Here is a 26562-nt window from a genome sequence, read left to right as displayed (position 1 = left end):
CACCTGCACCCCATATCAGATTGCCTGGGTTTGAGTCCTGGCTCTGCTCCCAAATCAAGCCTCCTACAAACACAGCCTAAGAGGCAGCAGATAATGGGTCAAGTAGTTGGATCCCTGCCACCAGATGGGATACATGGATTCAATCCTGGGTCCTGGCTTTGGCCTTGCCCAGCCCTGTTTGTTATCAACATTTACAGAGTGAATCAGCAGGTAAGAGAACTCTCTCTGCCTCTCTCTCTCTCTCTCTCTCTCTCTCTCTCTCTCTCTCTGTGTGTGTGTGTGTGTGTGTCTGTGTCTGCCTCTCAAATAAATAAAAGTTTAGAAGTCAATTTTGCATTTTAAAAAATTAAATATCTAAAAAATGACCACTCTGAGGCCGGCGCTTTGGCGCAGCAGGTTAAAGCCCTGGCCTGAAGCACCTGCATCCCATATGGGCACCAGTTCTAGTCCCGGCTGCTCTACTTCCAATCCAGCTCTCTGCTATGTCCTAGGAAAGCAGTAGAGGATGGCCCAAGTCCTGGGCCCCTGCACCCACGTGGGAAACCCAGAGGAAGCTTCTGGCTTCTGGCTTCAGATTGGTGCAGCTCCAGCCGTTGCAGCCATCTGGGGAATGAACCAGTGGATGGAAGACCTCTCTCTCTGTCTGGACCTCTCTCTGTACCTCTGTCTTTCAAATAAATGCAAATAAATCTTAAAAAAAAAAATGACCACCCTGTGCATAATGAGCTCTTTCCCTGTGTCTTCTGGACAGGTTGCCCTGAAGTAAGAGACTCCAAGCCACCTGTAGCAGGAGAACTTTCCTGATGGTGGCCTGAGGCAAGCAGTGATGTCCTCCATGTAGGCTGAGTGTGGATTCCACAGCCCCTGTGCGTACACTGACATTCAGGGGTTGTGTTAACCACACAATGCTTCTGCCATGTGGACTGCAAATCACTTGTAAGGCGCTAAGATTAAAAAGGAAAAATATACCTGATTTGTACTTTCATGATATCCTATTAAATGAGTACAGCCTCTGTATTCAGTATATATCTTACCAACATTTGATTAAAATCCAAAAAAAAAAAAAAAAGGTAAATACATTTAGCAGTAACTTCATGATCTATCTAGAACTGCGTCTTTATTTTTCTTAAACATTGGATGTGTTACACCACCCAGCTACAAAATAGAACCCAGAGTGTAGGATACACACACAGCAACTATAAAAACAGCCATATTGTCACACCAAAATATATTTATAAAATTGGTCAAGGAAATTGAGTTTAACATATGCTGTTATCATACAAGTATTTTTAATGAAATAACACTTTGTATTTATATAGCACCTTTCTTCTAAGGAGCAAAAATATGGCTCAGATATTATTACTCATTCTCACACCATCCTTGACAGGTGGGTAAGTAGCAACATTTATACCAAGTTTAGTCACTGGGAAACCAAGACATACAGAGAGCAAAAAACTACACACAGTAAGCCCCAAATTTGGAATCTTCCAGTCCCTAATGCCTACCGTGCTCTACCCAGTCTTTTTTTTTAAATGAAATAGTAAAAGCTGGTTTAAATACTGAAGAAAATAAATCAAAGGAAGAGGTGGGGAATAAAACAGGTTGATGCCAACATATTTTTGAAGCTAAGGGTAGAACTCAGACTAAAAACTGTCAAAAGGTACTACGAATATCTGGACCTTGATCATCTATGTGGACAATCTATACTACAGCCCAAGTGCAAACAAAAATGTATTTCCAAAATATGTCCTACATAGTTCTCAAGGCTTGAAGTAAAAGTCCATTTCTCCATCCGCTGCCACAGGTGATCCGCAGCAAATTAATCAGCAACACGGCAAAAGTAAGTTAGAATAGCACAGAAATTCTAACATGAAACAGCGCAGAAATTATTACATAAAATACAACTTCAACAACATAGGAAACTTGGATGATGCATTCCAAAGAAGCTCTTTTCAAAATTATTCAAAGGAATAAAAAAAGTCTCTTTAAAGATAAATGCAAATTATAGACATAGTCGGAACCTTAAAATATGTCTTGAATAAGAAAATCACCAGAAGATGAATTCCTTAAGAGCATGAATTTCTTTTTAAATGTTTTAATATATTTAATCTCCAGTGAACTTTAAGATATCCAAGGTGTCATATCCAATCTTTTTCTATTCAGATAATATTCGATGTCTGAGAATCTTTGATCAGATCTATCCACGTTTCCAACCAGAATCGGTAAAATCAGCAGACGTTTGAGAGAAATCACTTACAAAGGGAAAAATGAAAGTGTTTAGTGGTAAACTTCTCAGTCAAAGAGACAAAGATGGGCACTTCTATGACATTCTAATTACAAATGTCAATAGTATGAGAAAACAAAAATAACGGTCGATATTAGTGAGCATTTCTGTGCACTAGGATGGGTGTCGTGCCGGGGATATCGTGTGCTATCTCATGTTATCATCGTGAAACTCCTTTGAAATAGTCTCATTCCACACACGGGACCTTCAAAAGCTTCATGAAAGATTCTGCATGGGTTACAGGTGTGTTGTGCCCTCATAGACCAGGGGAGGTTAAGGTACACGCAGGCGTCTAACTCCACATCCCAGCCTGAATGCTGCCTGGCTTTTTCCTCCAGCCCTTCCCTTCTCAGCACACATGGATGAGTTCTACCTTTCACTTCTTCCCCTACCCTGAAGAAAAATCTAAACAACGTCATTTTGTAACATTGAAAACTTGAATAAAAAAATCTGTTAAAATTTTACCTAGAGAAACACTTCCCAAAGTCTCACGGAGAGAAATTCAGATAAAAGCGCATGTTTCCACTACTTTGATGTTCCTGGGCTTAAGATAGGATTCCCATTTTGAACTCCATCTTTCCCTATTTGACTGACTTTAACCTAACGTGTTACACCATGAAGCTGCAAAAACTATGTAGGACTTAAAAAATAAATAAACTCCTTCAACCCTCGAAATGTTATGGAATATAGTAAATCACAATAAGACCTCTTTAATTAATATAATTAACTAGTTAGTAAATTAATTAATGCCCCCGGCAGCTGATGCTTGCTGAACCGGAGAGCTTCTTGGCCTAACGAGGAGAGAGAAAAGCAATGATGTTTCAGCAGTCCCTGAACTCGGGACGGCCGGAGGCCACCTTCAGAAGTCCCTGTCTTCTGCGAGCTCACAAAGAAGTTTCAGCCCTGCCGCACGCACCGTGCAGTCCACATCCGTGGAATGAATTAGGAGAGAAGGCCCTGGTTGTAAATCAGAGAACCAGGCTCATCACCTCGCGCTCCACTGGTCTCTCCTCCACCACTGAGCAGAGTTCATCTCAGCAGTTGCTGGCCTTACGACCCGTTCCTTCTTCGGACTCACGCAGGAAAATGAGACGGAGCAGAGCCCATCTCCGAGCCCTCACCCTTAGTGCCGGGGCCTTTCCCCCTCTCCCTGGCGTCTGCTATCACTGGTCTGTTTTTGTTTACGGCCACTCACTGCAGCAGCTTCAAAGCATGAAACAACTTTTCTGCTACCCACGCAAAGATCTCATCTGCTCAGGACAAAAATTAATGAAGCTATAAGAACAGTGTCTCCTAAACTGAAAAGCAATCTCGCCCGTTAAATCAGCCTTGGGACAGACTTTGCCTCCTGAGGGTTGGCTCCTGCATGTCTGTGCAGGTCTCGTTCCTGGCACCCACCTCTGTTTTTGTGGGATCCATGGTGGAATTGCTCTTTCCATCTGAACCGCTTTTAGTGGACCTCATTTCTTTCAGTTTTGAAGAGTGTGATTCCTTCTGTCAGTTACCCAGATCACAGACTGTCATTCAACCCACCAGTGACTCTTCCCTGGGCATTCACCAACACACACTCCTCTTGGCTTCTCTTTCTCCTGGCACATAGATGACAGTTGTCTTCCTTCCTTCTCCCTGACCTCCTTCCTAACACTCTGCTGGCATCTGCTCGCTTGTTAAGTCTTCTAATGAGCATGTGTCCAACAAACATCCACGACGGGCTGAATTACGTAACAGGGCACAAGGATGAAGAAGACACAAGAAGTCTGCATTCTTCTGAGGAAACCCAAGCGTCAGACTGGGAGAGACCGTGGAGCAAGGACAGAGCATCATAGGACCAGCCCAAAGAGCCGGCTCACCCAGTGAGGGGCCTGTCCCTTTCTCCTTACTCTTCAGGCTCTGTGTGTTTCCAGGATTTAATCTCATGGACATGCTAAATATTTCCCTTTCTATCAATCTCCTCTGTAGACACACAAGATGGAGCTTCCCAGCTCCCAATCTGAGTCCATGTATTAATTTTCAGCCAACAAATTTTAAGTACCTATGCTCTCCAACTTCTCATCATCAACACCACCATGAACATCAGAGTACTTAAAACCCGTGTAGTCAATCCCACTTCAGTCCATGGCCATATGATTTGGGGGTAGTGAGTTTCCATACAATATGCTTAGGATAACTTCGAAAGTCAACATTGACTCTCCCGTTTGGCCTCAACTTCTGATCTTCTTAAAGAGGGGGAAAATGAAAATCCTCAGTTCATTTTATTCTCTGAGTCCCTGATGTAATATTCTACATGCATCTACCATGATTGGTCTTTCTTTTACCTATCTGGTTTTGAATGTCATTGACTAACTTCAGAAAAATCATCTTGCTAAATTGGCTCTGAAAGTAATTGAGGCAGAAGACATATGCAGTCCCTCAGCAATCGTTTTAGCTGCACTGTCATTTTTGAAATAAACAGTCTAATAAGGGGTCAGATACACGGGTTTTAAAAGCCTATTTATCATACATTCAAAACCTTTAATCATTTTATAAGCCTCACATTGAATGTCTGTTGTCATTCTTTTTCTCATCACGGTGCTTTAACAAACCAAAATATCATTATGTTGTTCTTCTTCTAGAAACAAAAAAAAAAAAAAAAAAGAAAATTAACTTGAACGTGGAAGAAATAAAGCTCTAGAGAGATGGGGGCAGACACTGGAGATTGAACGCTAGAAAAACCACTTCAAATGCTGCTCTGCTATGTGACTTGGCACCAATCCTTTAAGTTCTTGCAGCTTCGGTTCCCATATCCATTGGCTAAAGATAGTAATAAGCCCTGGTTCATGTGTGTTTCTGAGGGTGGGTAGGGAGGAGTGACGGGCTTAGCAGCACTCCTCACCGCCCCCTCCTGCTCTCCTGTCTCGCCCTCCCCTAGCTGCCCACACCTCTAGGGTTTTCTGCAGCTCTGGCCTCCTCTCACCCTGCTCTCCAAGTCCTGTCCATCCTGGACTCTGACATTTGGGTCCAACACTCTGTCATTTCCATTTAACAGCCCCTCTCTAAGACATCTCAGCCACACTGGTGAATCCCATTTTCGTTTAATTTTTCTTTGAAATGCAGAGAGTCAGAGAGAGATCATCCATCCACTGGTTCACTCCCCAAATGCTCTCAACAGCTGAGGCTGGGCCATGCCAAAGCCAGGATCTGGGAACTAAATCCAGGGACCCACGTACTTGAGCCATCACCTGCTGCCTCCCACGAATGCATTAGCAGGAAGATGCAATCGGAAGCAGACCCAGGACTTGAACCCAAGAATTTCAGATGCTGGACACAGGCTGTCCAAGCAACGCCTTCACTGCTCTGCCCTCCCTGCAGCTGTAATCTGCAGAAGACCCCAGTCTCTCCTTTGATTTTCAGATCTTTATACAAGTGCATTTACATGATACCTCCCTTTGTGGGTATCTCCTATGCAACAGGCCTAAGGGAAAGTCACATTTTCCCTCATATTGTGTAGTCTTCTGCATGGTCTATACATGGAAGAGAGAGTGAACTCACCCAAGTGTGCAAGCCCAAAGCCAATTAGTCATCCTTGAACTCTTTCCTATATCCCCAACTCCAACCACTTACCAGTCCCATTCATTCTGTCTCCTACAAAAGGCAAAACCATGCCTTCAGAGCTGTGTCTTCATGCTTAAGTCACAAGTACGTCTCCTAAGCCACCACATCCTGCCCTGCCCAACACGCCAGTGCCGTGGTATCAACCCCTGCTTAAGCTTTCTCACGGCTCTGCATTCCCTTTGGCTCTGAAGTAGAATCTTTCATGAGAACTGATGGCCCCACCTGATCCAGACCTGCCTACCCAACCAGCCCCATCGCCCAGCACCTTCCTTACCCTAGACTTCTGGCCTCCTTCAGACCTCGGTTCAAGTTCGCATCTTCTGATGGTATTCCATGACCCTGAAAACCTGTTTAGACCCTTCTTTCAGACATTCTTGGCTCACCACATGATTTCCTTCCACAGCACTGATCACGTTTGCTGCTGTATGATAAGCTTCTCTTCACCAATGGCTGCCTCCTGTGCTAGATGGGATGACCCAGAAGGGCAGGAAATAACACCAAAGCTTGTATTGCTTATCCTTGAATTCCCGGAGGCAAGACTATATATATAATCTACTGAAATAAAGAAATTATTTATGAAATCATGTTTTACATCTTTAATTAATGGACACTGAAGTAGATAGGCTGGCAGGGTGGTTAACAGCCACTGTTCCTGAGTCAAGTTATTAGGATCCCTTTCTCGCCCTATTGTTTACTAGCCGTATGACATGGGGACGTTGCCACTGTCCCCAACATGCCCTCTACACAATTGAACAGCTCCTGTGGAAACTCAGAAAAACCAAACTCAACCTCACAGCAAAAAGGCAAACAAAATCCAGTCTTTAGCCAAAATCAAGGTTATCTATTTTTAAAATGCCTATAGTACACATTAATTCATCAAAGGATATTATTTAAAAAGAAGAAAAAGTAGTCACCACTGATCATCTTTTGCTAATAAGCCACCATCCACACAAAACCGTGTGAGGATGATGCCATTGGGCACCCATGCTCCAGACTCTCTGCCTGCCTTGAGCACCCCAGCTCCCCCACAGACCCCCAGCCTGCACAGGTTGGCAGTCAAGGCATCTCCCCTGCAGGAAACACATCCAGGCCCTGTGCCCCGCGTGCAGTGAGCAAGGCAGGCCAGGCCCCTCTCCTGCAAGCAATCAGCTCAGGCCCTCAAGCATGAGATTTAATTGCTTGTTCATTATTTTAGCTCACAGGGGCTACAAGCAAGCATGGCATTTCCGAGCTCACCATCGAACAGAACCCTGGGAGCTGTCAGATTAAAAACCAACAACAGAAATGAGAATGGAGCCTGGCTGTAGCTGGCCAGCTTCAGGTGCCGGGCATTCAACAGGAGAGACCCCATTTAAATGTACGACCACCCCTCGCTGTTTGTTCTGCCCTTTTCAATTCTGTCTGAGCGGGGGGAGGAGTGCCACACAGAGATGAGGATTTGAACTCGCAGCCCCTGAGAGCACGCATGTCTCTTTTCTGCCTGATTGTATACTTAAACTGCCCATAAAGTCAATAACGTCCCATGGCTTCACAGCAAAGCCCAAAGATTAAAAAAGAGACACCGTCCTTTTGAAGATGTGCAAGGTAGTAAGTGAGCAGGCTGAATCCTCTTTGGGTTTAAAAATCTGTGCAGTTCTGCCTTCAGGTGTCAAAATTGCCTTAAATCTTCAGCTTTGTTAGACCTGCTGCTACACTTATACAATGGAGCCAGGCAGACTCAGCAACAATTTGGAAATCATTATATGTATTTATATATATATATATATATATGTATATATACATATATACGTGTGTGTATATATATGTGTGATATATATGTGTGTGTATATATGTGTGTGTGTGTGTGTGTGTGTGTGTGTGCCGATTTCTCCCTCCACATTGTCTGCTTAAAAAAAAATAGTGGGTTTTTTTTTGTTTCTTTTTTTTTTCCCCAGATGCATCTTCAGAAAGCAGGATAGCTAAACTGCAGGTCTCTTGAAAAAGCATAAAGACCTGGCCACTGCCTACCAGGGTATGAGCACAAAGGTCACAGCTGAGTCTCCTCCCCCGTTTCATTTCCGCTCTGGGAGCAGATTTGACCTCGCCTCTCCCGAGGCAGAAAACTTCCACAAAGGCGGGGGGACTATTTAAAGTGATGAAAAAGATTCTGAATGAAGGATTCTGCCTTTGATGAGGCCTGAAAGGAATGCAGTGCTTAGGAAGTGGATGAAAGTCAACAGCAACAATTCTCTGCTTCGGATGAAACCCTGAAGGTGCTTTTTCCCCCAATGATCTTAAGAACAACAACAACAACAAAAAAACCGAAACAAACAACCAGAGACCTGAAACTCTGCCCATGCTATGGTCTCTCTCCATTCACGTGACAGGAACTCACAGAATGCTAGAGTCCTTGTTGAGGCCCAGGCTCATGACAGGACAGTGTCCTGTACCAGGAGAAAATAAGACCATCGAGGCACAGGATGCTGTGGGGACAGCCTCCTTCTTCTCATCCATCCTCAATGAAATCAGCAGATGAAAGAGTGATCTGTACCCCCATGCTCATTGCAGCTCAATTCACAACAGCTAAGATATAGAACCAGCTCAGATGTCCATCAACTGACGACTGGATAAACAAATTGATATATATATATATACACACACATACACTATGGAGTACTACCCAGCTGAAAAAAATGAAATCCTGTCTTTTGCAACAAAATGGATGCAACTAGGAATCATTACACTTAGTGAGATAAGCCAGTCCCAAAAAGACAGATACCATGTTTTTCCTGATTGTGGTGACTAATAGAGTATCTAAAAGGTGATCTATAGAAGTGAAATTGACACTTTGTGATGCGATGATTTTGAACAGCCCTATTCTTGACTGTTGAGGAACAGTTTTTTTTTTTCTTTTTTTTCTCCACACTATTTTTTGAACTCTTTACTTAGTGTAGGGTTAATTTTATGTTTATAAAGTTAATTGAAAATATATCTTTGCAAAAAATAAGAATGGGAATAGGCAAGGGAGGAGAGAGAAGGGTAGGAGCGTGGGTGGTAGGGAGGGTAGGGTGGGAAAAATCACTATGCTCCTAAATTTGTATATATGAAAAGCATGAAGTTTGTACACCTTAAATAAAAGATTTCTAGGTAATAAAAAAGAAATAAACTGCACAGGCAGCCAATAGGACAGTTGGAAAATTGCTCTAGAGGAGAAAAGAAGGGAAGGATGGCTTCTAGAAAGAAACCCTTGAAAGGGTGCCATGTGTGATCCTTTTCCCTCCTCTCTTTCTACCTTTCCCACCACCTCCCCTCCAGAAGCCCCTTCTCATCATCTTCAGCTTCTGTCTCCTCACTGGAGCTTGGCAGTCTTATTGCCCAAAAGCAGGGAAGGAGAAAGCAGCCATCTCAGGTTCCGTCTCATCCAACTCATCCTTGCGAGCCAGGAAGGTACAGGGCAGCATGGTGAGTACCTGTTGGATTGGGAACAGCAACTGAAGCACAGCCACAGAGTGTTCGCAACAGCCAGGCTCCCCTGAAGGGGAGGCACTGACAGATGCATATTTACTTTAAAAATCACACAGCAAACCTGGTTTCTGAACTTGAATTAGGGATGTCTAACTGTACACATGTCCAGTTCCTAAGTGGGCTGCTCTCATCACTGGGGTGTGCTGTGCTTTTGTTCAGAGGCCCAAGCTGGCTGCAATCATTTTAGGAGCAGACCCAATCATGCTGGCGGCGTCGGCATCGTCTGCACTGCAATTTCTTAATGGAAAGAATTCGTTATCAGTTTAGGCCACCAGCCCGGATCTCTGAAACAGCATGACTCAGATGGTTCAGCACTCAGAGAATTAAAGCTTTGCGTGCCTGGCTTCCTTGGGAGGTTTCCTGACTCTCCTGAGGAGGAGAGAATCAAATTACCGGAGCCATCTCACTGGTCATTCACCCAGAGTTTGTGTGCACCTGCTATGTTCAAAAGGCAAAAAGTAAAAAGTTTTTTTTTTTTTAAGTTCCTACCTTCTGGGGAGTCAGTAGCTGACAGATTTTAGAGTCATAAGAATTAGCAAAAAAAAAAAAATGAAGATTTTAAGTTTCACAGATGAGGAAAGGCCCTGGACTATTGCCTAACTCCTCAACAAGTGAGAGAGGAATTCCCAAACCCAGATGTTCTGACTCGAAGAAGGCCCACCCTTTCCTCTCTCTTTTCTATCAGCTAAGTGGGTCCAGAATCAACAAAGAATCGTGTGGCTGGGAAAGCCAAGGTCGTGTTGTCAGTCAAAAAACACCCACCACTTGCTGAGGACCTACGTACCTGGAGGGTTGCACACACTCATGCTCACTCCAAGTATCTGAAGCAAAGACAGAACTTGGAACCTGAGTTTGAGAAGGCTGGATACAGAGTGCTTAAGTGACCTGTCCCAGATTCAATGGATCAAGTGGTGACTCAAAGACTCACACCCCAGTCCTTTCTCTGCCCCTACACTTTAGGAGCCAGGTTTCCCATCTGCTTTTGCTGTTCCCTGTCATGGACTGAACATCTGTGTCCCCCCAAATTCACTCATTGAAATCCAAGCCTCTCCCCTATCCCCAAATCATGGTGTATGAAGGTGAAGCCATTGGAACACTCATGGTGGGGTGCACGTCCTTCTAAAGCAAAGATATTGGAGAGAGGATTTGTCTCTCTAGGCCATGTGAGGACTCAATGAGATGAGGTGACCTGCAAACCAGGAGCAGGCCTCTCCCCAGCCCCTAGACCTGCTGGGGCCTTGCTTTTGCATTTCTCAGACTGCAGAACCAGGAGGAAGACATGTTTGCCATGTAAGCCCCAGTCTGTGGCGCTCTACTCGCTCAGTCGGAGCTGATGAACATGTTCCCTTGTTTCATCTCTAACATCCTCATACCCTAGCTTGCTCCAAATAACATCATCTTGGAATTTGTTGAGTTAGATGGGTTCCTAAAGAACAATCGGTCCAGATTTCTTACTCTATAGGTGAGGGGATTGGCCCAGCAACTTCGCTGTGGTTGTGTGCAAGCTCTGGAGGGCACCCACAAGGGCACCCACCAACCCATGGGCAGGGGTGGAGAGACCCAAAGCCCAAATTTGTCTCAGGCTGGAATCCCCACCACACATGGATCCCTAGATCTAATTTAAACTTACCTTAAAGCTTATAAAACATACAAGAAAAATCCAAGTATGATTCAACAAAACCATTCCAAGAATGGCTTCCGTACTTTTTCTGTCCTGGAAATCTTGGGAGAAAGATCCTGGCACCCAAGCAATCAAAGCTTACTCTTTTCTTTGAAGAAACAAAACCAGTGGTGTAGTTACACAACGTGAAGCACACTGTGGGCAGAAAGCAACTCCCTTCTTACATGTGCCAATGTATTCACCAATCTACGAAAGACACGCAGATGTAGCAACAACCTAGGCTAAGTCTGAATATCTGAGTCAAGCACAAAACTGGGCTCTAAGTGTCCTCAAAGCCCAAATAAATGGTAAAATAGATGAGTTCTATTGTTCTCCAGTTTTCCGCAGAATACAGAAAACAGTATCTTTTCCAATCTCTGAAAGCCAATCATCACGCGAGGACATGAATTCATCATATGGTTGTCTCAGTAAAGGAAATCGGTCATCAGAGAAAGCATGGCCCTCAAGGATGCACAGGTGGTCCCCTCCCCGCATGACCCACACAGTCATGCCTGAGAGCAGAAGCAAACTTCATCTAACTTCTCCTTCCACCAAGCATAAGAAGAGGTAGCACTGCTTTATTGTTTGGAAGAGTGTGCAGAGTGGTGAGTCTTTGCAAAACTAGCTCTCCCAAACTCTTAGTAAAGTTTTATCAAGTCTCACCACTCATCACACCACACAACCCTGCCTCCAATGGGCCTCAGCTTACTAGATTGACCACACAGTTGGTGGAAAGTGATGTCTCATTTTCACCTAAGCCTCATTGATCTTCCGCATCATGTTTGGCTGAAGCTAACTCTCCTGAAGCTCTAGGGAATGGAAAAGCACTGTGTGAATCCTATCACTCTATTCCCCCAACTGTGCTCTCCATAACCAAGCACAAGATAACACTTGTATCCTGGGTCCACACTGAAGAAAACTGCAGCCTTTTGAGCCCAGGTCACCACATGCACGTCACAAGCCCAAGTATCCAAAGCCAGCCTCAGGAGGAAGATGATGTGTGTGCCCAGGAAGGTTTTTACCCCATAACCTGTGACTGGGGGCCCACGGAAGAAGCAGTGGCCGTCCTCTCACTGGGGAAGCAGGAAGATGGGGAAACCTCTGCAAAGCAGAATTGATTTGTGGTCTAAAGAGTATCAGGTTCAGAGCGCAAGCTCTGAGGTTCATCTCTTACTAGCTAGGGGGCTTTGGGAAACTGGTCAATTCTGCTGTGACTCAGTTTCCCCATTTTAAAAACAGACAGCCATCTAGGAGTTGTTGGGAGATGAGAACTGAGTGAGCAACATACATGAAGAGTTAGCAGTAAGCAAATGTCAGGTCAGTGCTTGGGAAATTTCAGCTGTTATCATTGCTTTGTTGCTATTGCTGCTACTACGTAAGTATTGGGAACTTCAGAAAAAAGAGAGCACTGGATGCTGCAAATACAGAAAACAACACAAATTCTCTTGGGTTCCAGACTCAAAGAAGCCTGTATTTGAATCTCTATTTGATGATGTGAACAAATTTGCCTAAGAAATTCAACCCTTTGAACAGTTCTTTACCTGTAAAATGGGCACAGTAATATCTACCAGATGTGTTTATTCAATGTTTTTCTCTAAGAAAAAAATTAACTCAACTGCACAATAAGAAGCACACTGTATCTGTGGGCAGCCAACAATTTCCTGTTTTTGCATGCATCAGTTTATTTATGCACCTATCAGAGAAAGATGGATATAAATCATCCTTACTGCAGTCCTTGGCCTTAATGGACCCTCAGTAAACAAGAGCTCATATAAATGATGTGCAGCAACCAGATTCAAGCATGACCTCAAAAAGATGAGCAGAATTAGAATGGCAAATTGAGCAGAGAGGAGATCTCAGGACAGGAGGACATCCTGGAAGGAGGATTAAGCACATAAGGGTTGGGAGGGATTCAGGCAAACAGTCTGAATGTTGAGAGGGATTTCTTGGGAGCACAGAAAGTTACAATTTTTTTAGTTGTAATTGCCACACAATATTTGTGCATGCTTATGGCCTGCACTATGATAATTCCACACACACATATAAGGTGCAATGAATCAGAAAACACAACCCTATCACTTGCAACAATCATGGAAGGCATGATGTTAAATGAAAGAAGCCAGACGATTCATGGAAGGACAATTACTGCATGTTCCTATTCATCTGTGGAAGCTAATAAAGTGGATCTCCTGGAAGAAAGGTAAGACCTGATAAAGCAATAACAGGTTTAAACATCAGGATGCACGCTGAGGAGCAAAGATAAGGCCCCTGTGGAGGGCTCTGCAGCAGATAGTAGCTAGATAAACAGAGTTTCAAAGATCACTCCTCCAAGGTAAGGAGAACAGATGGGACAAAATGGAACGAGAAGGGTGGGATCTTTGCTACCCAGCGGTAGTCAACTAGTAGAACTCTGAGTGCCTCCAGCAGTCCACTGTAGCTCTCTATTTGCAACAGGATTGGATTTCAGGTGGATAGCCCCTTCCCCCATGACTGCCCATCATTGTCCTGCACCGTAAAGATTTCTTTTCCAAGACTCAATGAGTTTATAGATATGGATTCCATAAGGATTCTAGTCACTCACCTTCTACTGATTTTTAGCTTAAAACACAGCAGAAAATTATTGACATTATTTCCTTGAAAACCCTTCCCTGCCTGCACATGTCTGTGTCAATAATTGTCATGTTGGCAATTGGAACTGGGCCTTTGGCAGCTCGCCTGGGAATGTCAAATAGTCTCCATTAGGTTTGAAAGCTCCAAGTTGCAGTAATGGGTTGATACTCTACCTGATATGATTGTACAAAATTACATAATTGATTTCTGGGACACTGTGCCACACAAATTTTATAGGTTTCTTTTATTTGGTGCCTCAAAAGGCAAGTGTGCTTTCGTTCATTTTCCTCAGTGAGAGGACTTCAAGTCTTGCTCCTGGCTGGTCCATGTTAAACTCAGGCGCCTATTTTATAAGCTTCTACAATCTTTTTCTCCATCATTTTAAACATCAAAGCTGTGATTTTCCACTGGCTTCTAGCAGCTGGTAATTAAAAAGCGAGCTTGACATTTGACTCTCCCCAACTACACAACGCACAGAATCTCCAGCATGAAACAAGGAATGAGCCATCTCGTTTCTATATTTTTGCAGGTTTTTTTCCCCTCAGTGTTAGGATGGTTACAAATGTAGTTTTGCTGCATACCTTTGCCCTGTGTTCTGTTGATACAGGCATTCTCTTCTTGAAAGAGCCAGTTATTTTGAACCTCAGGACAGCCTATGGTCAGGGAACAATGACAAGGTATGAAAGAACTGGCTTCTGTGAAATCCACTCTCTCTGTGTCAATGGACACAAGGACTAATGGGGCTCCCGTTCAGGCTTGACTGCACTGAGCCACAGCAAAGAGGAAAAGCTCAACTGGCCACCTTCAGTGACACTGGGTAATTGTCCCTCATATTTAAACAAAGGCCATGACAACTCCAGTGCTTAGAAGGAAAAAAGTCATTAGGCTGAAAAAGTGCTGGGGGAACTGTATGTGCACCATGCTCCAGGAAAAGAGGGAAGGAAACCATAGAATATAAAAAGGTACAGCATATCCCTAAAGACAAGGAAAGCAAAAGGAAATGAACTTTTGAAAAAGAAATCGTTTGAATGAAATTTATTTCACTTGTTTAATTTAGCTAGCAAGTTGGATGTTGGACAGGGTTCCAGTTAACCCATATTCTAGCATCTTGATATTCAGCCTGAAAGACTTAAGGAAATTTCTTGCTCCTTCTCTTTGAGAAATACATTGATTTTAGACAGAACTTTTCAAATAATTGGTAAAATAGATTGTCATCAACAGACAATCCCCAAAATAGTTCCAATTAGTTAAAGTGACAGCCTAGAAAATACTACTAATCAGGACCTACTATTACACCCTATTACATAACATGCCAACATGCGCACAGGTGTTTGATTGACAACAGTCTCAGCAAAGACGTAACGCGATCTCCATTCCAGTTTTCGGTGGGATCCTGAGGATTGGATCATCTCAAAAACCCTGGAATACTACGAGAAATGTCACATTTCTTAAATGAAAATCACTGGAAATTAATTTTGTTCTGAGATTTTCACTTCTTCAGGAACACTTGGGAGATATCCTAAGCGTTATAAAACCCACGCTTACTCCTTTCTCAAGCTCATTCACCATTCTGCGTTTATTCCAGTCAATACAACTCAATTGACTAGTCTGTGCCAGGCATAGCTGGGTAGGCAGTAACGACACAGAATGAAAAATGCTGACCTGTGCCCACCAGCCTGGAGCAGAGAAACTATCCAATATCCTAAAGTAAAAAAGTCCACTCATTTGTTATTAAAAGTAAGAAAGATCTACCTATTTAGATAGAAAAGAGACAAAAATTTTTATGAATTCACCTATCAGCCAAAGAATAAGCCATCATTAGTAATTTCTCTGTTCACCCAATTACGTAAACATTACAAAACAAATTCCTCCCCAGAAGCTAATGTTTAAGTAATTTTTCAGTGAACCTTTGAGGTGGGAGGCTTTTCCTTGACATAATCACCTGTGACAGCCGTGGGTTTTTTCTGAGTTAATATGTTCTTAGGAAGCTGTTTCGAATTCAGACATGGTTTTGATATTTGCATCTCTGGGGTAGCCAAGCCAATCATTCTCCTCACCTGTATCCAGTTCTCTCACTCCAGGCACTCACAAGACCTAACTGTCCAACCCGCTCATGAGGAGTGGAGGAAGCGGTTATGGGATTGGTACAGGCCAAGGTGTTGATGCTCACTGAGCCGTAATGCCTACCCCGGACATGCCCAGCATTTCCCGGCCAGAATCATGCGACTTTCTCTCCAGTGAAAGATCTCTCAGCCTGTGTCCTGGAGACAGCTCCCACCAAACTCAGAGACTCATAACAACAGACAGAAATAGCGCTTGGCTGCAAGAAACTGCTGCGATTCTAGAGTTGTTTGTCACTGCAGCCCAACTAAGTCTACCCTGATTTGCACCTTCTGGCAGTTTCACTGCTGAGTTGCTCTTGGGGCTTCCTGTCCAGAGGAATTGAGGAGGAGGAAAGGAAAAGGAAAACCGCGAGCATCCCACCCCGGGCTTGGGAGCCTTTGGAGACGTGAGGTTTGTTATATCTCCTGAGAGGGGACTCCTCAGAACCACAGCATGGGGCTTAATTTCACCATCCTACAGAGGAGAGGAAGACTTCATTTTCCCTCTTTCTTAGAGTTGTTAATTCTCTCCAAATACCTACATATCTCCTGGGCAGACGCTTCAGACCAGATGAGGTTGGATCAAGAGATAGGGCTGGAAAAAGAACTACAGTGAAGTGTTGATGGGAATCTGAGAAGCCACCACTGGGAGAGACCACGTCAGCGCATGCAGATTTCTGACCAGAACCATTTTGAATGATTTTCCTAAATATCTGTGGGTGATGTATAGTGCTGGAAACTAGACACTCAGATATGAAATTCTCCAGTCTCCTTCCATCATCTGCCCTCATACTTACATTAGACTGGTCCCTTGTCAAATATGTATTTGAGCCTTTGGAATCCCTTTGGTCATCTTATGCAAGGCATAAACAGGTGGTTCTTCATCCCAGCTGTGCAGAAGTTTGGCTTGCATGCAGATGGGAGAAGGTTTGTATTCAACACATCTAGGGGATTACCCTCCCCTGTGGGTACTTTACCAAAATCTCACTGATGACTCTGCTGTGTAGTCAGGGTTGGAAACCACTGAACATATAAAGCCATTTCTCTCAGTTCACTGGGGAAATGCACAACTTCCAACCATAATAATAAAAATAGGGAAAATTTTGAACATATATTGGGCACATATAAGCCATTTCTGAACATTGTCATTTAATGATCACACCAACCCTATGAACTAAAATGTGAATATTACTTCCATTTTATAAACTTATCCAACATCTCACAGCAGTACCAACTCCTTACTCCAAACTGGATTCCTTTGTTTTCTGTTAAAGCACAGCCTCACCTAGGAGACGTGTCTCCCTGGGGATTACTGTCAGACTCATAGTCTCAATCTCACCAATTCTGAGACAGCACCCAGGAAGGCCACATTCCCCAGCCTCTCTTGAACTAGAGTGGCTCCCTGTAGTAGTCTGTTTCTGGTTACTTTAACTAAAATATCAGAGAGGAGCTTCTTGGGAAAGAAAGAAATGGTCATCAAGTGAGCCAGAAAACAGAGGCAGAAGGAGAGGCAGAGGGGAAGTGGAAGAGAACACACTAGGCTGAACTTGAACTCCAAGATTATAACCAACTCGGTCTCAAGAACTTTTAACCAGCAGGTTAAAGTCCCTGCCTGCAGCACTGACATCCTGTATGGGTACCAGTTCAAGTCCCAGCTGTTCCACTTCTGATCCAGCTCCCTGCTAATGTGCCTGGGAAGTAGTGGAGGATGGACCAAGAGCTTGGGTCCCTGCACTCACATTGAAGACCTAAAAGAAGCTCCAGGCTCCTGGATTCGGACCAGCCCTGGTCGTTGAGGCTATCTGGGGAGTGAATCAGCAGGTAGAAGACCTCTCTGTCTCTGTCTCTACCTTTCTCTGTAACTCTGCCTTTCAAATGAATAAAACAAAAATCTTAAAACCAAATAAAAGAACCACCCCCCAAGGGCATGCCTCCAATGACCTAAACACTTCCCATCAGACTCACCTCTCAGATGCCATAATTAGATTGAACATCTTGCCTGCATGTTGTGGAAACAAGTCCCACTCAACACATAACAACCCCCACACATGTGTTATGGGCAGTGTGATGCAGGTCCCTTCCAGGCCTGGCCAGAAAAGAGCTCACAGAATGCCCTCAATCTCCGCTCCTTCTGCATTAATGGCAGCCATTTTTAAGGTGGCAGCATCACAGGCTACACGGGGCCAGGTTTCCTGAGCAAACTTTTAGAGTTCTCAGGGACACTGCCCTGCTAGCACCAAACTCATAGGAGTGAGGACTCACCCTTGATTTAAGATGTGGAGGTTGATCTTACAGCAGCTCATGCTCCTTATTCTGACAAATATAGTCTTCTACGGTGATAAAAAGGAAATACTCATGGGTGACTTATGGTTCAATTTCTCAAATTCAACATAAATCTTCCAAATCTCATCATTACCAAGAAGTTTCAGCTGAGCAACCACTGAGCCAAGACTCTTCCAGTTAACTACGCAAAACAAACAACAATCCAACAGCAACTCACCCGCAGCGTATCCAGGGACTCTCATTACTCCCCTCCCCAGTAACTCTCTCTTCTGGTGTAACTCCAGGGCAATCAGATTATTCATGACATCTTGTTTACCTGATGGTTTGAAGCTTTATTTTAGATGATCACCTGGGGAAAGGCCCCCTTTTCAAAGTCTCCCGAAACCCCAGAGTGTGTGAGTGACTGCAGCATGCCGGTTGGTTCCGATTGCTGGCAGGATACAGAGGTTGAAGATGCCGTTCCAGTTAATCAATTACAACCCATATGGGGCTGTTTTAATCAGTGCTTCAAGATGCACCTGGAAACAATTAACTCTCATAGATAACAATAGCAAGAATACAGAGAGTGCTCCTGTACTGTTGCAACTGGCACCTTTGTTTTAGATCATCTGAGGTCCCCAGGTGTCTCCCAAGAGCAAGGTCCCAGAGCATTTTCCAAAACGAGATGGTGAGTATGTGGGAACCATCCCGCAAAACTAATTACCACAGCATGGCGGTCGGGGGACTTAAATTATACTGGGTGATGGCTTGGGATGCTACAAACATATAGACTTAATTTGCCATGGAGATATTCATCCATTTAGAATATTTCTAAATAAAGTTTGGCAAAACGCAAGGCTGGGATGTGACAGCTCTGTGATAGGTCTCTCAAAGTAGATAACAATGGAAACTCGACATCACTTATGGCACAGAAATTACTAACAGGCTGAAGACTCAAACGTTTAACATTCTCATATTTTAAGTTATTAAGTGAATATTTAGATTTATGTTTTGGTCTTACAATAGACTATCCAGAGACAGAGAGGAAATGTTTCCAATAGGAGTAGTTGAACAAAAAGAATGACATTTCAACCTGGACCTGTTGTATGTGTAGGAGGACGCTGGGAAAGAGAGGAAGCAAAAATGAGCAGCCAGTGCAATGCTCTAATGAGGCTTTACCTCATAGACTTAGGCCAGCGTGGGCACCAGCTCTGCTGCATACCCAGGCTTCCCTTATTTTAAACATGCTTCTGTAGCGAAAAGCAGTGTTTCTCAAAAGGGGTCCAAAGACACTCTGGGATGTTAAATAGAAGTCCGATTCCTTGGCTTCATCTGCAATCTAATGAATCAGAATGTCTGGAGCTTCAGCAGACAGGATTTTCACAATCACCGTGAGAGCCACACTAACAGAGGCTGACCATCTGTGAGAGGTCAAGTGCGGGAAATCCTGGTACAATACATCAAAAACGGATGTTTCTTCACAAGAATAGAGAAGTCAAATCCCAATAGAAATGCTATTTCTTTCAAAATTAAGATTTTAAAGATCAGGAAAGTCAGAAGTAATGAAATGCATATATTTAAATAAACAGAAGGGTAGCATGAGAAAACCATTATGCTTTTGTAGAGATAAATAGAAATAAAAGTTTGAAATTCACGTAGATAATAACTAGGTGGACATACAGATACATATATAAAATCCCTACTGTGATTAGCAAAAAGCTTAAGAGAAAAATCATTGTTCTTTATTTTATTTTCTCCCTACTGTTAGCTTCCTTCTGGTTTTTTTAAACAACAAAGACTCCATACCAGTCAAAGGCGAAAGGTTTTGAAATAGCTATTAGACAGGCAGTGTTACCCCCTAAAACAGCCAGCGCAATTCATCCTTCACACTGCTCAGTGGGAGGTTAAATTCTGAAGGCTGTTTGGGCAGGATTTCATACTACACCTTTCCATTTATAGTTTGGCTTTCCAATCGGCAGCATTCAAGTTATTGGGTATCCAGTCCCTCTGCCATTGTTGGGAGCCTGGTACCAAGTGCTCCTAGAAATAGATGTGACTTGAGCAATCAAAACCACATTTTCAAAGGCTAAAGATGATATGCTCCATACTTTTTAGACCACAGGGAAGCTCTAGTACATTTCAACCAGAATGGTTTCAGAGCAAGACAGAAATCCACAAATGAACCTAGGAAAAGAAACTTGGGTATCTGTACAAGAAAGAGATTTCAACTGCTCCATGCAATTCCTGATTACAACTGCTGCAATGTCAAATTGTCTCCTAGGCATGCTGAGGTGCAGTTGGATGGAAACATCTAAAAAGCAACATTAAAGAATGAGGAGATGGTGCTGCTATAAAGAAGGTAAGCGTGGCGTCAGCTGTGAGCACAAGAGGGCAGGCACATTTTTGGCTTGTCAGGAAATTTCCCACTGCCTTGCACATTCATTAACTATTGTAGGTATGCATATATACATACAAATACACATATATTCATTTTAACAAGATAGAAATTAAAAATCAGTAGAAAAAAGATGGTTTTTTTTCCCAAGGTATAACCTATGTTAACACTGAGTCTTAACCAAACTACTTCAAAACCTTCCAAATTTCTCTTCTCAGCTACATTAACCTTAACCTAAACCACGATCAACTCTTTCCTAAACAACTACAAGAACCTTTTCCAGGAGCTCACGCCCTGATTTGAGGCCATCCTCAATCTTCTCTTCATATTTCAACCACAGCCATATTTTTCAAAAGCGAGTCTGATTTTCTCACTCTGACACACACACTGACACCCCACATAAGACACATCAAATCATTTCAATCATTCTCACTGGTCTTAGACAAAATCTCTCAATATGGCTTCCAACACCAGCATGGGCTAGCCTCTCTCTACCTGCACAAAGTCATCTTAGCAGGCTACAGCCATGCCACACTGCCCTCTCGTCCTAATATCCCTGCTCCCTCTGCCACAGGGCTTTGGCACTTGTGTCCTTCCGGCTGGAGTCCTTCTCCACCTCCTCACGTCCATTGCCTTCCTTCCTTTTTGTAAGGACAAATCTTGAAATCATCAGTTCATGTACATGGTCTGCAAGGAGCCTCCATCAGGCCTTATGTCAAGATCACTTATTCTTTTTTTAAGATCTATTTATTTATTTGAAAGTCAGAGATACACAGAGAAAGAAGGAGAGGCAGAGAGAGAGAGAGAGAAAGGTCTTTCATTTGCTGGTTTACTCCCCAGTTGGCTGCAACAGCCGGAGCTAAGCTGATACAGAGCCAGGAGCCAGGAGCCAGGAGCTTCTTCCAGATCTCCCATGCAGGTGCAGGGGCCCAAGGACTTCTGCCATCTCCACTGCTTTCCCAGGCCATAGCAGAGAGCCGGATCAGAAGTGGAGCAGTTGGGACTCGAACCGGCGGCCATATGGGATGCTGGCACTGCAGGTGGTGGCTTTACCCACTATATGACAGTGCCAGCCTCTGTTAAATATTCTTAAATCACCATGGTTTCTCCTTTGAACAGTCATTATTTTGTGTTCATTTATGTGATTAAAACTCACCTTCTTTCCTCTACTGAATGTTCTATGAAGGCAAGGATTGTGTCGGCTTTTTGCTCCCAAATATATCCAGTTACCTGGGAAAGCACAATAGCGGGTTCTCAGCAAACACTGGGGAACTGATGATTCAAGGGATCCCATATATCCGCTGGTTCCATATTCCTAAGCCCAGGTTTTGTTATTGCTGTGGTTGCTTTCTTTCTAAGCCATAGAAGATTCCCCCCTTACTTGTCAAACGTTTCCCATTTAAATGATTTAACCAAGTTTGTAATAACATGGAAAAAGTCAGACGCAGATATGTGTCTGAACCACAAGTTCAAAGGATTCTCAAGCGAAGGAATCAGAGTGAGGGGATTCCAACAATGACATCCACGACATTCTTTTTTTAGGTCCTTACGAAGCTTCTTCGGAAAGCAACTAGTTCTTGAATGCTGCCATAGACTCTGGTTTCACAAAGTTCAGAAAACAAAGTGTAGAAATGCAAGTTGGATAAAGGGACAATCTGTGGAAACAACCGGCATTTTCAAATATCAGACACTTCAATGCTGAGACCTAGCCATGGTCACTGTCCCATGGGTAGGCAGGATGTGTCCAGAGATTTTTTTTGTCTCCTTTAAAAAAAAAATGCTCTGTTCAGTCCCGTGAATCCAGCCTCATGATGTCCATTGGAATGAGTATTCATGTCAGTTAATGAGTAGCTCAGCCGATTTTTCTAAATTCTAAAAATGTAGCAAAATATTTCACTTGAAAGCAATAGAAATTTATAAATGGGGCACTTCGAAGAACTCATTGGAAATGTAATCAAATAATAAGATTATCTTGGTGCAAAAAATTTGAAATCCATGAATAGTTTTTTCATAAAATGCATTTTAGATGAACTTTTTGAAAATTCTTTCTATGCATGAATTTCAGAAGAAATTCAAAATGGAGAACTTAAGAGTTTACTCTGTAGACAAAGTTGGCGTAAAGATAGATAAGCTGATGTAGCCACGTTCAAGACTGTATCCATGAACATCAAAGGCTCCATCATCTAACTGCTATGCGGTCCAAATGGAATTCAGATCCACCTCAGTCTCCCCATGACCCTCAACATCCCCACCCCCACTTTAAAGAAGAGAAAGCAGTGCTGATCAACTTGGTGATTTGCTCTAATAAATATTTTAGGTCTAATCCAAATTATATCGACATGATCAGTGACAGCCACCCTAAGTTCTTCTATTTGAGATATTTTACATAAGTTTTTTTCCTGAAGGAAGGTCTTAAGCAGGTTTTATAGAATTCTATTCCGTGCTGAGACAAAGGATAAAACGTCATCAGAGCCCCAGGCACGTTGTCTTGCTATTTCTCTCACACAGAGGTCCGCTCTCGATTTCTTTTTTTTTTTTCCCTGTTTCATTCAAAAAGCAATTCCACTGCCAACCCGAGGTTAGCTACATTAATCTAATGTCAACTCCATTATTGTTAATTATTTTATGGTGGCTATATTTTAACAGAAGGGGTACAAAGATCCCTCATGTCATTTGATGCCCACCAAGAATTATATTGAAATAACTACATTGATTTCCAGATCTCAGCAAGCAACTAGAACATAATTAAACTTTTATCTCTGCAAATTTTGCTGTCTTTTTTTTTAACCTGGTTACCTATTGTTCTGTAGGCTAATCTTATTTTGCTTCTCAGGTGGGCCTACAATTTCATTCAATGCTTAAGAAATAAATTAAAATGAAAGACATGTAATAATCTGGACATTTCTCAAATAAGAATTTCCATTGGCATATTTTCTCTGGGTTCATTTTTTTTCCCATTTCTTATTTGACTTTAATAAAGCTATACGCTATTGAAGTTAAATAAAAGTGTTCCTCTGAGCACTTGGAGTTAAATTAAAATAACTATAAATCTGAGGAAGCAGCCATTTAAAGAATCTACTTGACCTACCTTAGAAGTGATAACCTGTAGCTATGGAGAAAGCCGGCTCTGCTGGGATTCACTCTGCCACCTGCTCACACCTCCCATGCTCGTCCCTCCCACGGCACAGCTGTGGCCTCACCTTGCCCCCTCCTCAGCCCTCGCTGCACTTCTGAAACCTGATGAAAAGGAAACTTTCGCCAGACTTCTGGAAATTTTTTCTTCCATCTTAAAAAAAAAAAAATAGCATGTGAAGGAACAGTGGGTTGAAGCAGGAAGAAAAAATAAAACCCCAGCGGGCTGAAAGCCCACTTTAATTCCCACTGCCGTTAATTATGTCTGCCACACTGATGAGTCCCTCGGGTCCTGTGCCTTAGCCTCCTCATCGGAATATCGAAGGAGCTAGATCAGATCCTGGCTGGGACAAGGAGTGGGAGCATGGCGCTCAGCTACAGTTCATGCCGAAATCCATGACGGTCAAAATCCCTGCTTCTGCGGAGACAGCCTCGGGATGGCCGACTCCTTTCGGTGTGGTCCGACTCTGTCGTGGGCCTTGCTATGGCAAGCCCCTTGTGGTCCTTGCCCCAGTGGTCCAAGTGCTAGAGGCTTGCTCCCCGGGGTGGTGTGATTAGGGGGCGATGGAATCTTCAGGAAGTGGGGCCTGCTGGGAGACCATCAGGGCAGGGGCCGGGCCCTCAGGAGGTACCAGGCTGTGACCTCTTGCATTCTCACATGAGGGCTGTTTAGAAAGCTGGGGTTTGGCCTCACCATTCTCCCTCTGCTTCCTGATTCACTGTGTGATCCTCCATACGTACTCTGCCATTGACCACGGGTCAAATCCTGCTTCTCAGACTCTAAACCTCCCTCCAACACTGCAGGCAAAGCCAACCTCTCTTCCCTTCGTAAGCACCTTGTCTCAGGTCTTTCATTAAATCTGTCTTCCTTGAACACTGTGTGACCCAGGGTCTAGTCTCAGCCGGTCCTCCGTGTCTCCCTAAAACCTGCAGCATGAGGTGCCCCAGCACAGCCTATAGGAATACCCATGAGAGGGGCTGACCGAGGCGTTCTTTGTGAAAGGTCTCGTGTCCCCTGGGAGATGGGGGTCCACCCTGCTTCCTGTTGGGTCCTCCGCATGCAATCAAGACTGTAACCACAGGTTTCCAGCACGCTGCCCCAGTGCCACCCTGTACCCTGCCTTACCTTGGCAAGGCATCACCAGCTGGGCAGGGGCCATGTGTCGCTCCCCCTCTTCGTGGAGGAACAACACAGGACCCTGCGCTGCTCTTTCGTCTGCTCGGCCCTCCCCGGGTTTGCTGCTGGTTCTTCCCGGGTTGGCTGCTGGTCCTTCCACCTCCGTGGAAGGGCGGCTCCCCCTGCCACTTTCCCCACTTCCGCGGGGGAGCGGCACACCGCCAGCCGGCTCTCTCGGGGGCTGCTCAGGTGTTCCTTCAGATAGATGCTCCTGGTGCATGTTGTCTCTCTCCTCCTTTATAGTCCTCTTCCACCAATCCCAACTCTGCTACCCACACACCGAGTACGCTGCTCTCCTCCAATCAGGAGTAGGTCCTGCTGTTTATTGGTTGAACTGGAGGCAGCTGTGTAGAAGCTGTTTCCTCCTCTCCCAGCGCCATATTGTGGGAGAGCAGATGCATAGAATAAGTCTTAATTCCAGTAACTTAGTCTAATCCGAGTTGCTCCCCACACCATGTTCAAAGATTTTCCAAAGCTGTCCTCTTCCCACTCTGCGATGCTTCCCTCCACTCGCCCATCCATCATGTCAGCTGGGGCACGCCCTTCTTCCTGATTCAGGGGAGGGGTGGCCCAGCCCAGTGTACGGTTTAGATGTGGTTTGTTCCCCAGAGGTCCATGTGTTGAAGGTTTGGTTTCCAGCGTGGCAGGGTCAGGGTGGGACCCTGACAGCCTGGGACCACAGGCAGAACGGATGCACAGAGGTCCCGTGGGGCTGACCCCCCTTCCATGAGAATGAGGTTTTATAACAAAGCCTGGCACCTCCCCCGACCTCTCCAAGTACCACTCCCAGCACTCGCCGCCCTCACCCGTGCGCCCAGCTCTGCAACGCCGTCCGCCATGAAGTCCTCATCAGAGCGGGGCAGGCGCCAGCCCCATGCTCACAGACCTCCAGAGCTGTAAGCTAAATAAACCTTTTTTCACCAAGCACCCAGCCGCAGGGTTTTTGCTTTTGCTTTTGTTTTTGTTTCTGTTTTGTTCTACCCAAAGACAACAGACTAAGACATTACAGAAGGAGGTCTAGAGCAGCGGCAAGGTGTGAGCTTTTGAAGGCCAAGTCTCCAGTTGCCTGTTGGTGGATCAAAGTCCCTCCTTTAACTTCTGAGAGCTTGGTGGGGGACAGCGGTGAGGTGACCTAAAGCAGGTAAGGAAAACTCAGAGGGCCCCTGGTCCAGGGCTGTACAAGGAAGCAGTAAGGGACAAGGAGCCCCAGGGTGTCCCCGAGCTGGCATGGGGGCAATGAGATGACTTGTGCATTTTTGCAAGCACTGTGGGGTCTCAGAATCAGCACCTTGTGTTCTTTGCAGAGAGAGAGAAAGCCACTTCTATCTCACTGCCACAGTAGAGGCCTGCACTCTGGTCCTCAGGAGCTCTCTCTACATTCCCTGTCTACCACTGTCTCTCTCTCTTTATAACTCTGATTTCAAACAAATAAATAAATCTTCAAAAAAAACATAGTCTGGGACCGGCGCCACAGCTCAATAGGTTAATCCTCTGCCTGCGGCACCGGCATCCCATATGGGCGCCGGTTCTAGTCCCGGTTGCTCCTCTTCCAGTCCAGCTCTCTGCTGTGGCCCGGGAAGGCAGAGGAGGATGGCCCAGGTGCTTGGGCCCCTGCACCCACTTGGGAGACCTGGAGGAGGCACCTGGCTCCTGGCTTTGGATTGGCATAGCTCCGGATGTAGTGACCATTTTGGGGGGGGGGGGTGTGAAACCAATGGAAGAAAGACCTTTCTCTCTGTTTCTCTCTCTCACTGTCTAACTCTGTCAAATAAATAAATAAATAATCTTAAAAGAATATTCTACCCAGAACAGTATGAAATAAAAGCTCAGAATTATCCAATTAAT

General features: G+C 44.3%; 1 protein-coding gene across 10 annotated transcripts in view; it reads right to left on the bottom strand.

Moving 5' to 3' along the window:
* The window catches only part of LOC149126408 (uncharacterized), a 69082-nt gene extending 44119 nt beyond the window's left edge, over positions 1–24963 (bottom strand). For 2 of the 10 annotated variants that reach the window (XR_016233605.1, XR_016233601.1), the window contains exons 1-2: positions 24667–24963; positions 23609–23694 (exon numbers count right to left, since the gene is read on the bottom strand). Coding sequence is in view for 2 of the 10 variants with exons in the window: in XM_089332523.1 (XP_089188649.1) it covers positions 21565–21638; positions 24667–24937 (345 nt within the window). In the remaining 8 variants the exon portion in view is untranslated. Of the gene's footprint in view, positions 1–21105; positions 21485–21564; positions 21639–23496; positions 23695–24666 lie in introns of those variants that run through there. The other 8 variants (XR_016233602.1, XR_016233604.1, XR_016233606.1 and 5 more) reach the window with 8 other exon arrangements.
* Between the last annotated feature and the right edge of the window lie 1599 nt (positions 24964–26562).

The sequence above is a fragment of the Oryctolagus cuniculus genome, chromosome 5 (assembly GCF_051225735.1).
Source record: "Oryctolagus cuniculus isolate XC-2025 breed Fujian yellow rabbit chromosome 5, ASM5122573v1, whole genome shotgun sequence".
NCBI lineage: Eukaryota > Metazoa > Chordata > Mammalia > Lagomorpha > Leporidae > Oryctolagus > Oryctolagus cuniculus.
Note: the sequence above shows the minus strand (reverse complement) of the source record. Positions and strands in the feature narration are given on the sequence as shown.